We start from the raw sequence: 16,965 nt of genomic DNA on the forward strand, positions 1-16,965 counted from the left end.
GAGTTGAGGACAGAGTTTTTGAAAGGGTGTAGTTTCCCCTGCAAACAAATGTGGAAAAAAAAAACAAACCAACAACCACCGAACAAAACAATCTTAAAAAAACATTTTGTAACTTTTCAACAGATTTAGGCAAGGTTGTAAAGCTTTAGAGCACAGAAATGCATGCACAGCTCTGAGCAAGAGGGAGACAGAAGCACTAAAAGCTGAAATAAGAACTATTGATAAGCGATGTAGGTGTCTCAGGAGCACAGAGAACCCCATCGGGAACATGGTACGCTGGAACTTTGTTTCAGTCAGCCATCAGCTTACCTAGACCGCAGGAATGTTCATCATCTGCTTTGGTTCACGTTGCCCAACCAGGTCACACATTTTTCTGAAGTACCTTCAAGCAGTAACTTCAAATACACACTCAAAGTGCAGCAACCTGAAGAGCAAAAGCCTCTTCAGGCTCTGTACCTCGAAAAATATTCTCGGCTCCAATGCTGGGGATAGGATTACTGTACCTCTTCAGCTCAAAACAAAGCCGGCTTGCAGCCAGGACTCCATCTTCCTGCCACGAGGCCTCGTGCTCTCGAGTTCTGCCTCACTGCTGGGGTTCTACTCCTTTCTCTTGAAGGTCAGAAAACTCGAGGTGTACGTATAGCTACAAACAGCACAGGTAGCTGGGAGGTTCCAGTGTTGTGGACTACAGCCATGTCTGCGGGGCAGCACAACAGAGACAACATGGGTTTGGGTTTTTGGGAGTTTGGGAGGGGTGTATTTTGTGGGTGGCTGGTTGTATTTTGGGGTTTTTTTGGTTTTTTTTTTTCCAAGATTCCTCCTCTGAACTACAGTTGGCTTCAGGGGTCAAGACAGACTGAGGACAGGGACATAATGTGAAATAGTTTACAGAGTATGTTTTGTGCCAAAAATACCATTCTATATCTCAATTTGCTACTAGAATTACAACAGAAAATTCTTTATATGGAATGTAATGTGAATACAAGCCAAATGCTCAACTAATGAGTTATTACATACAGACCAATAAATTGTCCTGAAGTCACATTTCCTTGATGTCATTATAGTGTACATTAAATAGGGATTTAAAATTTCAGAAAAAAGTATTTCTTTAGCAGACGAACTTATTTACTGTGTCAGTTTTAAATTAGCTCTTGAGGGATTTCAGGGATATCCAGCATTGGCTGGCAGGTTTGAAGATTATTCTTGAAAAGCTGTGCACAATATACACCTATTTTTCAAATCATTGATAAAAAGCTCTACGTCTGCAAAGCTTGAAGTCTGCAGATTAAGTCCATTTTTCTTACCAGAAGCAAGCCAGCGCACTGCATAACAAATGAAGAATGTCAATGATGATACGATTTCAATTTAAAAATAATTAAACACCCCCAGCCCTTAACTTCAGTGAGACTGTATCACCTTGAGCAAATTCAAAACCCTGGAGTACAGAATATACCAGTTGGGGTATTTTCTTCTTTCCGTATGGTTAATCTGTATTCTTTTAAATCTAAAGGGTTTGGGTTCTCCCTTCCCCCAAAAGGTGGGCAAGGTATGATTGGAAAAGCAAGCCTGAAAAAGGAAAATAATGCAGACTCATTCTTTATTACAGCCTTTAGAGTGTATTTGCTACATATCATTAATGATGTAGCTCATGAGGATCATCTCTCTGAATACTTCATTCAGCAGTGACAAGTGGAATGGAAGAGAAGCCTAGCAAAAAGCCCCACAATTTACTGTGGAAAGTTTTAACAAAAACCAAAAAAAAAACCAAAACCAAACCAAACAAACAAAAAAACCCACCCCACCCCAAAAAACCACCCAGAAAAAAAAAAAGGAAGAAGAGAAGCGGCATAGGACAGGAACAGCGCTGTTTCCAACAATGATCATACTTTCTCATCAGATGAAGCAAGAGGTGTTCATCAAGTAAATAAGGACATAAATAATTTAATATTTTAAAGGCATTTATGATTATTAATTTTATTCTCATCACAGGTTCCCAGGAAAGAGCTGAAATAGAGTAAGTTTGGTCTACCTTTAAGAATTGGATGTGTTTAAAAAAAATTAACACTTTTCAGTGGGCAAAACTTTAATAACACCACCATAAAACAATTATACAAAAATCATGTACATATTTTGACATTTCTAAATAATATATAAATACTTAATTTTTACTTTGTGGAAAAGTAACTTTTGACAGTTTTAGATTGTGACTGGCTGTAGCTGGGGGGGAAAAAAAAAAAAAAAAAATCTGGTTTTCTCCACTAGGGCAGTTGGAAGTTTGACAGTTCGTCATATTTGTATCAAGAGACTTACTGTATGGGAAAGCCAATAAAGCTGTTCCAGAGGTGATGACTGGAAAACAACAGTGTGCCTAGAGCCTGCCCTGTGTAGCACTGCTTTGACAGGAGGAACAAGGAAGCGTGGGTCAGAAGAAACCCATTTTTCCTTTTGGGGTGGTGGAAATCAAGCTACAAAACATGAGCCAAGAGATGGGAAGTATTACCTAGCACTTGTGCCTGCAGGATTTCCATTACCACCACAGCTTCTGGAGCCATGAGTGTCCCAGTAAGAATTTAAAAACAAACTGGAAAACCCCCACTCCTTTCAGTTCAACAGCATACTGCATCACCATTGACCAGATTACAGAACTCAAAAGAGCTAAATACCTGGGGCTTTGGAAAGGGGAAGAAAAATACTGGGGAAAAGTATTCTAGCTCCAAATTAATTTTACAATCTCAAAAGACCCCAGACATTTCAGTGATGACTGAAGTACCAGTTCGCCTTGATTTAGAAACACCAGTAAGATATTTCAGGTGACACTGGTTTAAAAAGTGACAGAAGCCTTCAGCTTCTATATACAGTAATTCTTTTTTAAGAAAAAAAGCAAAATATTCAACCTGGACCACTAGATTAAGATGCTATTAAAATACAACCACGAGGGTCAATAAAAATGAAGTAATTCCTTGATGTAGGTGTAAAGAGAGGCTATTTTGAGTATGCAAGTGAATAGCTAGATGTGGGTACTTCCACAACACAGTAATGCTTCCAATTGCTTAACCATACCAGCCAGCTGTTGACAGGGCAGAAATTGTTTTGCATTATAGGTCTCAGTTTTTTATAACTTTGTAACTTCTAGTAGTTATCTACAGGTATTCCTTTCTATATTCCTTTTGGAAATTGAGAATTTTACAGGTTTGGGTTTTTTTGTTTTGTTGTTGGTTTTTGTTCTGTTTTTTAGCTTTTGGGCATCTAATATTTAATGAACACATATGCAAGTACACACACGAGAAGTGTATAAGTTTCTCAGTTTTTAAAGGCATGTTTTTTTCTTTTTCATAGAATCAACATTCTTTTTTGAAGTCTTGCTTCTCCTGGCCCATGTTACATTTTCCACTACAATGTTATTCAGCTGTGCGGACTTCAAACACCGATACGCAGAACAGCATTAAGGAATTTCCTGAGTCAGTTTTATTCATCATTATCTGTAAAGAAGGAGGAGAGGGGGAGAGACAGGATGAAAAGGACTGACAAACACACACACACACCCCCCAAAGCTGGGGTGACAAAACAATCTAGAAACCACAATTTACCAAGCAATGCAGGGGGGTTGGACTAGATGACCTCTAGGGGTCCCTTCCAACCCAAAACATTCTATGATTCTGTGATTCTATAATACAAGAATTCACCAAGTCGGTCACCAGCCAGGTGACTGCTACCAAAACTGCCCTGGAATGCACTATGTGTACAGATACTGAACAACATGTCATCTTCCTTGGATTAGGGAATTTAAGATAGTTTCATCTCAAGCAGCCTGCTTCAGTTAGAACAATCCTCTTAGTAAAAGCAATACAGATTTTTTTTCCAACTTTTTCTTATTTGAAGAGTACAAAACTTTGAGACAGCAGCTCTTGAACATGCTTCTGACTCTCACTTGTCCTCTGTTCACTTTTATGAACAGGATTTTTTTCTTTAAATGTCTGAAATGTAAAGAACTACTTTTAACATAGTTCTTTATGTACTTCAGTACTGAAGTACTACATGTGCTTTAAATGCCTGAAATGTAAAGAACTACTTTTTCTTTACATTTTTGTATGCTACCACAGATTTGTAAAATACAGAATTAGAACAGAAGCTATTAAGAATAGCCACTTGCTAATCAGCATTTTGCAAGATGAAAGTCAGCTCATTTTAATAGCATTCACTCAGACAACACCTTACAATTTATATGCCAACATTTCAGCAAGCCATCATTTAAGCCTTTGAGTACTAGTTTTGGAATATCCTTAAGGCAAAGGAAAAGAAACTGGTAACACTATAGTTACCATTTTCTTCTCATCCTATACTGCCAGTCTTTTGGACACTTCAGAAATTAACTACTACAACGTATCTTTCCAATTCTGTCATTAAATCAGTAAATTGTGGTTGAAAAAACAGACACTTTTCTGTCATACTTCTATAAAACAGCATGGAAACAATGCAATACTGGTTATTCTTACTGAGTGGTTCTATATCGGTAGCAAAGAAAAATTGGGAAAACAAAATTAGATTTTTTTTAATTATTATGTTTTTAAAACTTTTTTCCTCCCAAGCATTTACATAAAAAACCCCCAGAAAGCCATAATCTCATTTGACCTTTTATTCACTGCTATTGCACCACACTTGTAAAAGAATTTAGAAGATGCAGAAAGTAGACGTTGGTTAACAGGCATTAGAATATTTTTTCGAAATTGAAATACATTAAATAGTGATCATTGCACATTTCTGAAGCCAATATATAATGCTTCTGATTTCTATAAAAATAATTGAGATTTTAGATTTTTTTTTTTCTCTCCAGTAGAGACTTTCATCATTAGACATGTAAAATTACATAACTGCAGTTCAGCTTTTGACATGAGAGAAAAAAGAAAAAAACCAAGCCATTTCTCATTGACAGTGGTCTGTGTGGTGTTTCATAGAGTGGCTCTGAAAGATCTAGGAACTGTCCGTCTGCCTAAGTGATCTGTGTTAAGCTAGGCAGGCCTCCCAAGCAAGATAAATTCTCTTCATGTGTTCCTGAGCCACCTGAAAATGAAGATGGATGGTACCTCTAATGACAGTTAAAGGGTAGAGAGCCACATGAAATTTTCTTTTTGGAAAAGTAGTGGTACTGCAACCCGTTGGAAAGAACAGTATTATTTTAGCTAAAAGTTCATTAATTCTTAAGATAAAATTGCTTTTACTTCTGAAAGTTTTATTCTAGACTTCCCAATCTGTGTAACTGTTTTATCGAAATTAAATAATTATACTGCACCTTTCAGTGCAACTCCTGTTACAGTTGACTGTATACGTACATACTGTTAAATCAGAGTAGTCAGCATGCATAATCAAAGTTTGCCATGTTTTGCTGAAGGAATAAAAATACCCTTTGTGAAAAACATTATTTTTGTCAATTTAACCAATCAATAGAACAAAGCACAGATTGCTTTAAAAGTCTATTGGAACCTATTGTATATGGCCAAGGAAGAACATAAGCCAAAACATAACTGCCAGGATACAGTGAGATTACCTTCTTGGTAGGCTCCGTCTGCCATTACTAGGTGAAGTATTTTGGCGTACAGGTGTTTGTGCTCATTGCCAAGAACAGACTGAACTATGGTTGAACAAATATCAATATTTTCGTCTTCATCTTCATGTATAGCCTGGGAAAAAGCACAGTCCATGTTGCCAAAATTAAAACATGCGTAGAATGAAAGAGGTCAAGTTTATTAAATGCAATTCATGGTTAAACCCAAAGTTTTCCTCTTTAATCCGCTGGCATGGCATTTTCTCTGTTAATGTTTTAGTGTGTTTAAACAGAATAAAAGACTAAAGAAGTAAGCACCGATTCTAGTCACATAATGCCATCAGTAAACAGCCCTAGGTACTTGTTTCTTAAAATATTTTCCACTTGAGGGTATTCCACAAACCTTTATTTTCTCATAGACTTCAATGAATTTATCAAAGCCTATTTCCTGCTCCAGGTTGTATCTCAACTCTTCCAAATGGCTGAAGATACTATCACATTCTTCACATTCACTGGCAATCTCTCCATCGCTATTATCTATAAAGAAAGAAAACAGCAGTAAAAGCCCCTCAGTTTTCCTACATTCTTAATGTTGTTTCTACGTCCCTAAACTTGATACCCACACAGACCTCTAAACGCAACGAAAGGTGGTAAGCCCAGGAGCGATGTTGGCAGATGGCCTGAACAACCTGCAAGGGCATAGGAACAGTCCCTTTCCTAACAGCAAAGGCATTCTGAACCCCCAGTGGGAAGCACCTCGCCAGCTCCTCCAGAACCCCGCTCCGATAGTTAGCCATAAGGGCGTTCTTGCTGAAGGAACACAAGCTGCGGTCTTAAAGCAGACTTCCATTTAGCAAAGCAACGTTCGTAGGTTGGGTTCTGTATAACCATTCTATGTATTTCTGAGGGGGTACCGATGCCGGATTCAGTGGCTGTCCCACACTAGGGAAAAGAGCTCCTTAATGAAGCAGCTGTCTTCTAGCAGAAAATAAAGACATGTATATTAAGAATCAGTTATTTAATTTCCACAGGGAGATGCAGTTTTTATGAGAGCATCCTCCTTTGTGTAGCAAACACAGTATGCCAATTGGTGCAGTAAGATATATGAGAGAAATCAAGATTTTGCTTATAGGCTACGGAATCCTTACAAGTAGGCTTGTAACAGTCAAATATTAGACAAGTTTAACAACAAAAAAAAGGATCTATTTAAAAACACAAGACAGAATCCCTACGTAAAATCCTATTATAAAATGCAAACTGCTTTTGCCCAAGAAAAGTACTTCCTTAAATAAGTATTTGAATTGTGAACGGACTTACCTACCCAGGGAAAAATACACAACATTTTAGATTTCAGAGCTTATATTATCAAATCTTTTGAAAGATACATACTATTGCCTGGTAGGTCACAGACTCCGTGAGTAAGTGTTAAAACTACTTCTTTCAATTCCTCTATATGACTAATGTACGGTATAATCCTGACCAAATCCTATCCCTGGTTCAAGTATCAATAGTCATATCAATAAGAAATGATCACTGAAATAAAAAGAAAAGTTGTCTATGGGTGAAAAGCCCACTTCTAATCCTGTATTTAACTTCTGAGTCTTGAACAGATTTGGTTTCAAGTTCTGTCTGTTCCCCTGAGTTTTGAAGGCCTTCCTCTCACCCCCAACAATGACACCTGCAACTCTTATGGAATGCCATGAATCTAGGAGGTGGGACACTGGCACCAAATACTGTAACGCTTGCAACACTACCACAATCATGGAACAGGTAGTATTGTATGTTACCAGTGTGCAACACCAGCACTGTCAAGAAAATGGAGGATGATGATATTACCTAAGTTTGGTTTACCTTAAAATACTAGAATGTATTATATAGATAACATCTTAGAGGTATATTCACGGATTTTCAATTTGTTTAAAACTGTCTTCAGTAAACCAAAATTACACAAAAACTATGTTTTAGCTTAGTTATTGGTTTTCTGCATTTTTTTACACCTCTATTTCTAAATGCACTTTTCTTTTACAGCAGTAGTAAAATACTTATATTTCAACCAGAATTTGAAAAACAGAACTGAGATTTCACAACACCACTGTGTATAGCTAATGCAAAATGCTAAAAGCAATAATAAATTTTTCTGTCTCATTTTTAGTTTGACTGCATTAATAGCTATTTTGGGCTAAGGACAAGGTTAATAATTTCGTGCTCCGTTTGATTGCATGTTTAATTACTTAATTGTAATGTAAGCTGGATCCCAGATACTCCAGTCATGTCAATCGCTATTTCTTTTTCACTCTTACCCTGCAGTCATGAATTATTCAAAACATATTATGTACACAGAGTCTTTGATCTTCCTAGAAGACAACTTTTAGACAACTAGAGAAAAAGTGACTTGCAATCACTGCCTAACAAATAGCCAACGTTTAATTTATAACATTGAATGCTGCTTAGATGTTGACCTTAACGTTCGGAAAGTCTAAATATTACCAGATTTTTTTAAACTTCCATATAAAAACTATTAATTAGAGCTTTATTTCATTGTAAGTATGCAATGCAAAAACATTATTCTGTGTTTGAATTGTTGACATCAATAAATAACTTATAAACCAGATCTAACAGAAATGATACCTGACTGCCATTCTTCATTAAGTGCACTTTCACTGCTGGGGTTATTTTCATCTCCTTCATCCAGCTCTGTGCCATTTGTTATGCATTCGATGGCATTAGCCTTTAAAGTAGACTCCTCCTCTTCACTGAATTCCTCACTAGGCTGCTCCCTAAGCAACTGTTCCATTGAGGCCCGGAGTTCCTGTAAATCTGTATCTGCTTCCCCAAACATACTAAAAGAAAGTGATATAAGGTTTATATTATTGATACTTTACAAGACAAACCCAGTAGGAAGAGTTCATTTCTTTTGTTAAGCCAATAAACTGGAAAGCCAATGTAGCTGGAGGCGGGGGGGAAAAAAAAGGAAAAAACCAAGAGACACAAATATTTGTGTTCAACACGACACAGCATTGATACCATTACATCATTCGAGACACAGGGAATAAAGATTAGCTAAACAGCAGACTATTTTGTAGAATTGAGGACCTGTCATCATCTTTTAACTTTATTAGTAAGATATTTTCAAAATCTTTGTATTTGTGCACTATTATAGAACCCTGGCAAGTATAACATTCCTGATCCAGATAAAAATGTGTTGGAGCAAAAAAAAAAAAAAAAAAAACAACAAAAAAACCCCAACAAAAACCAAAAAAGAGATCTAGATCTCATCAGAATAGATACACCAGATACTACACAAGCTGCAGAGAACAGTCAAGAGCCAGATTTTGAAGCTCCCAAAAGAATTTGGGGGACCTGAAGGACATCCCCATAGAAGAGTAGAGAAGATAGATGAGCGAGATTCACAGAACTTACGAAAAAAGGAAATATTCAAGAAATCCTTAATTCTGAAAGAGTGGTAACCATCAACTTTGATCTGCCTTAGTGGAATGCAAGGTGCAGAAGCCAGACAGAATAGTATCTTGGATTGAATTTGGAAAGGAAATTCAGACAGCTGTTGTCAGCAGTACATCCCATTAGCTTCCCAATTCTCTGGAACAAGACTCAAAGTAAATGGCGATTCAACACAGGATTTTTAAAATTTTGCTAAAACCCCATGCTGGTATACTGCCTGTAGTTGTTAGTGTCTAACCAAAAAATACTCTTGTTCTAAGATGCCTGTTGAAATACTTGCTAAAATTGGTACACTCACATATCCTCAGAATCAGAGGGTCCTTCTTTGGCTTGCTCATCTTCCGTATCATCTATTTCAAGATTATGTTGATGCTGCATATCTGCTATGCTGGGAACATCAACTAAAGTTCTGTACAGTTTGTAAAGATCCGGGAGCGAACAAGTTCTCAACATCTGCAAAGGTAACAGAAAGCCTGTTTGGGAACCATACTAAAGACAGTCTGAGGTTATAAAATACTTTAAAAATGAGACTTTTTTTTTGTCCTTTTTCATTTGAAGGTCAATTTCAAAATAATGGTTTGTCCAGCACAGATACTCTTAACTGTTGAAAGTGTGACATCTTGAATTTTGCCTCTCAGCTAAAAGGAAAGCATTCCTTCTGCCTTTAGGGGTTAGTGATTGAAAAGCTTAAAGAACATCAACGGACATACAGATCCTGGTTTTGTGCAGATTTGTTCATTAACTTGATGGCTACCTAAAGAAAAGGAACATCGCAGTAGATAAGTTATATACGTATGCAATTGTTTACAATGTATGTATGTCAATCAATCACAGCTTAGAACCATTTTAAATAGCTGGCAAAGAACTATTTTTTAAAATCACTTTTTTCTTATTTTTCTAGATTGATCACTGAAAACAGTTACTTTTGTTTATGGTGTGTTTCAAGGCAGTTCCATAGTATTAGAAAAGTTCTTCACAAGAAGTACTAGAAAGAAATTCAAATCACAACAGTAATTTGTTGCAACAGAAATAAAACAACATGGAAACAAAGTAACTGTTTGCCCAGTGATCTACCACATCTCTCTTTTACAATGTCCAAGAACCCCCCAAAATTATTCAATATTTGCCGTAGTATTAATAAAACAAGAAACAAGACCTAATCTGCATTAAGAAGTTTTACCAAGAAGCCTCACCTTCCTTCAGCATAGCTCTGAATACATGCACGTTCAGTGTTTGCTCCTAATGAACCCCCCTATGTGTTAATAAAAGAGACAGTTCCTCAGCTGCAAAGTATACCGGCACAGTGTTTTCACACACATGCTCAAATATCTAATCTCTGTCAGCAGATGGCCAGAATATTATTGCTATCAAAGGAGTAACCACCCTTTTTGATCACTACTACCAAAGCGAAGGAACATTTAGAAGACTGACTTTACACCATCATTTGAAAGTTTCCAGGTATTTTGGAAAAATGCTTATTTTCTTATTAGCCTGCTTCTGTCAGCGTACAGACCTGCCTGCAGGTAGGACACTAACTCTGCCCTGCTGCCTGCTAGCGGTTTCCCTAGTTTCTGGGTAAGACCTGTAGCAGAGGTGTATTTGGGAAGTTCCAGGAAGTTACATTTGCAGATATTGCAGAGAAGTACTGAACACGCTCTTATTGCAACCAAACGAGGAAAGGGCATTTGTTTCTCTCTCATCAAGTCTACTGCAACAGTAAACACATATCTGTTGCTCATCTCCATGATCTCTGCTATCACGTAGAGCTCATCTGGTACCGCATTAACAATTCAGTGACAAACTCTTACAGCCAAAACACATGCCAAATATGCAGTAACAAGTGACATGCTGAAGCAGTTCATATTGATACACTGAAGAACTTAATTATAAAATATAGCCATTACTTTCTAAATCTGATAAGGGTACAAAGAATGCTCATCTTCCCCCACAAGTTAGCTTTTCTGCAGTCCAACTGCCAGATAAACAGCTTCATAATGATAGACAAACTCTTGAGGAATCAAAATTAGAGTCATAAATCCATTTATGTGAATATAAGAATCTGAAAACAGATGCAAGCTTGTCAAAAGCCTTCTTTTCCCACAATGCAAACAATGCTATCCCTGATGTTATGCTTCCAAGGAATGTATAACCAATAGATATTATTCAATATTCAATTAATCATCAACAGTGCAACTTCTTTCATGCACTCACAAAAAAAGGCTGGGAGTCAAAAAAAGAAACATTCTTCCTTATCTGGCATTCCACCACCTAGGAAATCCTTTACTACATATTGTCTGAATGCAACGCAGGTGTGCAAGTTTCCAGAGAACCCTTGCCACCATAGTTTCTCCAAAAAGCAGCTCCTCTTTTATGCACTTTCCACTTTAGAACTCAGACAAGTATTGCACATTAATTTAAGAAGTCTGTTTCATCTACTAGTTCCATAACTGTTCTTAAAATATTTTAAATTCATATCAAAACCATATTCCACCATCCTATGCTCATTTCACAGGCTGTGAGCCGCCACTCAACCCTAGGTAGCTGGTCAGGAAACACCTTCAAGAAAGTGGTGAGTTCCATTCACTCTTCTTCATTCTTCCTGCTTCACAGCAAAAACCTGTGCTAGTTGGTTAAATCCTACAGGAAAAAAGACTCACTCACTTGGTTGCTAGAAATGATAAGATACACCTTTGCTGATCCGTTCAGTATTTATGTTTATGATGGCAAGGTAGTGGTAAGTCTGAAAAACTGCACAAAAGGGAGAAAGCAGATAGGGGAAGTTTGGAATATCCACATGAGCTTCCTTAGTTCTGTCCCAGAGAAGCGGTGGCATTCCTCCACAAACACCTGTATACAGAACGCTGAATGGTGAAACCTGAGACTCTCACTGCTGCGCGAGTCCTGCTGATACAATGAAGACAGTGCAGTCATACTGCAGGGCAGATGTGGCTAGACAAATATGAACACCTGCTGAGACAGTTACACCATCTGTTCTGGCCTCATTCATCCTCAACAAGAAAATAAGAATAATATTACTATAGAAAAACAAGTATTCCTTTTAGTTTTTTAAACTTGCCTTTGGGTCGTTTGCATCAAAAAGCCCTGTAGAAAGTCCAATCAACAATGAACTTTTGCCTTTATTTTTTGCTGGTGATATGGAACATGAACGAGGTACAAAAGATTCTTCCTGTGAAGACTGAGCTGACAGAACTGGTGAGGCTGTTGGTACAGCGGGGGGCTGTATTACCCTCTGGAATAAGGGTTCAGGTTGCAGAGAGTCACTGGAGCAAGTTTCTGATGTAGTAAAAGAAAGTCTGTTACAAATCTAAATAGATTAACCACCCCAAGCACTTGAGCAAAAAGTAACTAAAATGAATAAAACTAACTCATATCTGTTGTACAATTAAAGGGGAAAGTAAAAGTATTAAAATATCTTTGGATTATTTTAGTAAATACATTATAATGTGAAATTCGCCCGTTTTAACTTTTTGAGAATATACAGCCCTCAGCTATAGCCTATTCTGGTCTCATGACTTCTAGTTTCTCATTATCCAGTCCATGCCTGAAATTATGGTGTCATCCATTTTCATTTGTTGCTTCTTGCCTTATACTAGATTTCTTCAAAGCTACCTCAACATAATTTGCACAAACACTGGAGGAAAAAAAAAAAAAAAAAAACCAAACAAAAAAACCCAGCAAATCAAACCAGTTTGCTTAAGCCACCCATAGATAGACACAAGAGTATCATTAATGATCCTTGACACTACTGCTCATGTACTTTCTATTATACTGTAAAATATGTAGACCTTCTGAAGTTACTTCTTAGACCTCCAAGAGCAAGCAATTCTTCTATGCAATAAAGATAAAAGATTATCAATAGCAGCTGCTTAAAACATTTTTTTTATCCAAGCTGCAGCTCTAATATTAATTTGAGATGTTTATAAACAAAGCAATACTTTTAAAATTAAGTAAAATCATCAGATTTCATAACATTTTAAATAGTCATTTTAAAAGGTCATAACATTCAGAAACTTGACATTCACTTCTAAGTATCAGTGTGGGCCGCGGCCCTGTTCATCTATACATAGTGTAGCTTTGTTGTTACAAATTTTCTTCCAAAGTGGCAAAAATAACACCCACAATTTGTCTTCCTAATCCATCAGAAATTTTCTTTTTAGAAGTATGAACTAAAAAAAGCAAATGAAAACAGAAGACTTGCTCTTTTAGGGTTAGTGAAGAACTGAGAAGGGATAGCTCAAGTACTCCATACCACCAGCTACAATAAACAAAACGAGAGTCTTCAACCAACCTTCTGGAGCTTCCTTTTGTGGTTGCACCTTGTCAAGCACTACTTTCTCAGAAGTTGCTTCATTTCTTCTGTTGTGTTGTGCTCTATCATGAAATACCACATCCAGGGGAAAACACCATGTAAAAACAGTCATCATTCTACTGAAAAAAATCCTCAGCCACCAAGCGCAGCAAAAGTAACAGGGCAGACAAGCAATGAAGCTTTAGCTAAGCTTAACATTTTAACTGATGTAACTAAACCCTACTCAGTTAAAGCTAGTTGTTCAAACTGGAGACAGAGGGATCAGAAGAAAAGAGTACTTACTTATCCTCTTTCTCTTTTACCCATGCTTCATTAACAGTGATGGGAAATTCCTTATTCTCCTTATTCTGGTGCTTTTTACTTTCTTCTGTTTCTTCTAACATCTCTGCTTGCAAATCATCAGGCTCTAAAATTAATAAAGTCATATACCTCATTAAAAATGAATCCTAACCAAACAAAAAGAAAGGAGTGACTATAAATCTTAAGATTACACTTAAACCATTCAACTGTAATAATTTTCTGCATTTTGCAAAAACAACTGAAATTTTGTAACCCCAGAGCTAAAAGTTTGTTTCTGATACCAGAAAAGTATCTTAAAGCTCCAACAAACTATGCCTTCTGAAAACTTCAGTAACATTCCCCTAGCTGTTAACAGCGTGCTGGTATCATATAGGGAAAAACATTCTAGTACAATTGATGAGGAGAAACAAACAAAAAAAACCTCAACAACAACAAAATTGAAGCACTTCAGAATTCCACTTGTCTGCTACAGCGTTTTCTATAAACACATAAAAAAAGGTTTCTGGAAATTTATGAAATATGTTAGTGAATCAAATTACAACACAGGCATGGAAAGCACTTGGTCCTACCTAAAAGGTGTTAATGAAAAGCTGCACATTACTTATGGGAAGATGTAAAAGCATACATGATCATTACTTCCCTCATTGAGCTGGAAAACAGATTGTTATCAGAATTACTAATGAAATTACTTACCATCCAGCATAATAGGTTTGCTTTGCACCTGTGTAGGCCCAACTCTTCGAGATTCTTCTGGTATAGTCACGTCAGACTCTGTGACACCAGCTGGTACTGAAGACTGAGCTCCGACTGTAGGAAAAGCTCTCTCTTCCTTCTCCTCTTTTACAATTAAGGACTGATGATCTCCTTCAAGAAGTTCTGCAGTACCTAACACAAAATTATTCTGTTAGTTAAACAATGCTTTGAGACCAAAAGTCCTTTTGCCTTGGAAAGGACAAAAAGCAGGAGTTGTCCAAAAGAAAAAAATCCACTGATATGGTAAGTCACATGCTAACAAGAAGGTTGTAGGACCTATGTAATACAATATTCAGTTGACGACATCCTTTTAAAAAACAGGCTTGGTTCTATCAATAAGCAAAGTCCAAGACTTTTCAACAAAATTAAGAACCTTCCCTTTCAGCACATCCTTAATTTCTTACCACTTCACTGAGTTTGAAATATTTTTGTGTCTTCCAGTATCAGTTTGTGCTGACACATTTAGAACTGAGGCAACACCCAGAAGTGGAAAGCAAGAGCCAGGATAAAATATACTTCCGAGACTTCAAAACTGTTCTCAGTAGACAAACTGGCAATCTGGCACTTCCTACACTTGCAGTGCAGATAATTACCAGCTGTGCTTACCATTTATTACATCTAGTTCCTCGAGTAGGTCAGTTTGCAGCTGCAACTCTGCTTCTCCAAGGATCTTCAGGACTGAATCAGTAGGACTTTTTCCCCAGACTTTCCTGTGGGGTTCACCAATATCTAATTTAATTACTTCCCCCAGAGTTTGTCCTGTTGGGACACAAGCACAAATATAGAAACTCTGAGAAATTAGAAACTTCTATTCACTTTCTCTATCACAAACAGGCAACAACCTCCACAAAACTAAAAACTACAAAGTCAGACTCATGCCACCTCACCCCAAGTCAGACAGCCTAAAGACTGTCCTCAAAAGTCTATAGAGTTTTAATTCTGCCAATTCCATTTAATAATAGGAGTTATTCAATGCCAGTTAATATCTGCAACTTAGTAGAAGCAGGAGATCTTTTCAGCAATTCAGGCACTCCAAAAGAAAACAGCATGAGAAATACTTAAAACTGGCATGAGATGGTCTTTACCTGAAATGGGAAACTAGAAAGTCTCTTGTCCTGCTATCCTTTGACATTTATTTCTGTTATTTCTCCCTCCAAGGAAAACAGAGGATATAAAGCAACACAGAACAATAGAGCAAAAGAAGTATTTTCTTGTTCTTCTAATATCCTAGCCACGTAAAACTACCATGCTATGAAGTAAGTCTGTCACATTCTCAATGATTATTTATTTCTACAATGTGAAACAGACCCTTAATAAGATACACCAAAACCAGGAAAAAGGTCTTCTACCCAAACGCCCAGAGAAGGCAGATAGAAAATTTCAAAAGACATGCTTGATTTAAAAAAAAGAAAAAAGCCAAGATTGATGAATGACACAACGAAAGTAATAGATACAGATTGAGAAAACCCTCCATTTTTATTGTTCTACTGATATCATAAAAGAATTTTGAAATTAAATAAGAAACTTTCATATATTTTAAGTGCTTTTTATTATTTCTGTTAAATTAGTGCCTATTTAAAAGATAAAGACAAAGAAAGCAACCATGCTTTTAATCAGGTAACTATTTGAGCAAATAGGAAATAATTTGTTGAATCTCCTGCAGGCCAATTAATTTCTCAACCTGATAATCACCTGTTTTTTGGAAACACATGACATGCAACTGATAATAAGGCAATAATAATAAAGAGTACTTGCTTTATAAAAACAGACACTACACATGGTAAACTGATTTACTAATATCGTGGTGACTAAAAAAGTACTTACGGTCTGTTCCGGAGAGAGAATCTTCCATCGATAACTGAGCTAGAGGAACTACCAACTCAGATGCCCCAGATTCCCATTTTTTGCGATCTCCTAGAAGTGGATGGTCACCTTCTTGTTGTTCTTCACTATCTTCAGACCCAGCTGATTCAGACATATTTTTACACTCCTTTTTTCCTTTCTCATCTTCTTGAGCTTTAAGATTTTGATTTAGTCTCCTCAGTATTTCTCGTTTATTCTGAAATAAGGGCCAACATATACCACTTAAAATAGTACCTTTCTTAAAAGGAGAAGAAAGCTAAATCAAACTGAATACAATTTTACATACTTGCATTGCAAAATCTGGTTTTTTTATTTCCTCCTCAGCTTCCTGGAAAGCAGTTACATTTTCATCCTTTATGTCCAAGAAGCACGAAATACAACGTAGAAGAATATGTCATAAAAAAGATAATCTTGAGAATATTAATAGACATAACAGTGAAAAATCACTTCTAAAACCTTTTCATTGATAACTGCAGGTAAACTGAGACAAAATATGTATGATACTTCCATTTTTATGGGGCTTCCTAAAGACAGCATTTCAAGGGCAGCCTCAGTCTTTGAACCATTCACTATCTGCAAGCGTGAGCAAATGAATGTCACTCAGTTTAAGCAGACAGGTGAAAGTTCAGAGCATGAAACATGTAGAGATGTATTGGGTTTCTGTGGCAAGGTCTTGGTAGTGGGGTGGCTTCTGTGAGAAGCTGCTAGAAGTTTTCCCTGT

At 36.9% G+C, this 16,965-nt stretch overlaps 1 protein-coding gene across 10 annotated transcripts in view; it reads right to left on the reverse strand.

Moving 5' to 3' along the window:
- Nucleotides 1-544: 544 nt before the first annotated feature.
- NEK1 (NIMA related kinase 1) overlaps nt 545-16,965 on the reverse strand; it is a 51,713-nt gene continuing 35,292 nt past the window's right edge. For 5 of the 10 annotated variants that reach the window (XM_035890878.1, XM_035890874.1, XM_035890875.1 and 2 more), the window contains 12 exons: nt 16,531-16,596; nt 16,206-16,440; nt 14,988-15,140; nt 14,322-14,513; nt 13,611-13,734; nt 13,308-13,390; nt 12,075-12,292; nt 9,297-9,451; nt 8,168-8,379; nt 5,943-6,076; nt 5,543-5,675; nt 2,068-3,479 (listed from right to left, as the gene is read on the reverse strand). In XM_035890878.1, the coding sequence (XP_035746771.1) occupies nt 3,466-3,479; nt 5,543-5,675; nt 5,943-6,076; nt 8,168-8,379; nt 9,297-9,451; nt 12,075-12,292; nt 13,308-13,390; nt 13,611-13,734; nt 14,322-14,513; nt 14,988-15,140; nt 16,206-16,440; nt 16,531-16,596 (1,719 nt within the window). In that variant the 3' untranslated portion in view covers nt 2,068-3,465. Of the gene's footprint in view, nt 698-2,065; nt 3,480-5,542; nt 5,676-5,942; nt 6,077-8,167; nt 8,380-9,296; nt 9,452-12,074; nt 12,293-13,307; nt 13,391-13,610; nt 13,735-14,321; nt 14,514-14,987; nt 15,141-16,205; nt 16,441-16,530; nt 16,597-16,965 lie in introns of those variants that run through there. The other 5 variants (XR_004841518.1, XM_009635331.2, XM_035890879.1 and 2 more) reach the window with 5 other exon arrangements.

Source organism: Egretta garzetta, unplaced genomic scaffold (genome assembly GCF_000687185.1).
Source record: "Egretta garzetta isolate BGI_Z169 unplaced genomic scaffold, ASM68718v1 scaffold593, whole genome shotgun sequence".
NCBI classification, from domain to species: domain Eukaryota; kingdom Metazoa; phylum Chordata; class Aves; order Pelecaniformes; family Ardeidae; genus Egretta; species Egretta garzetta.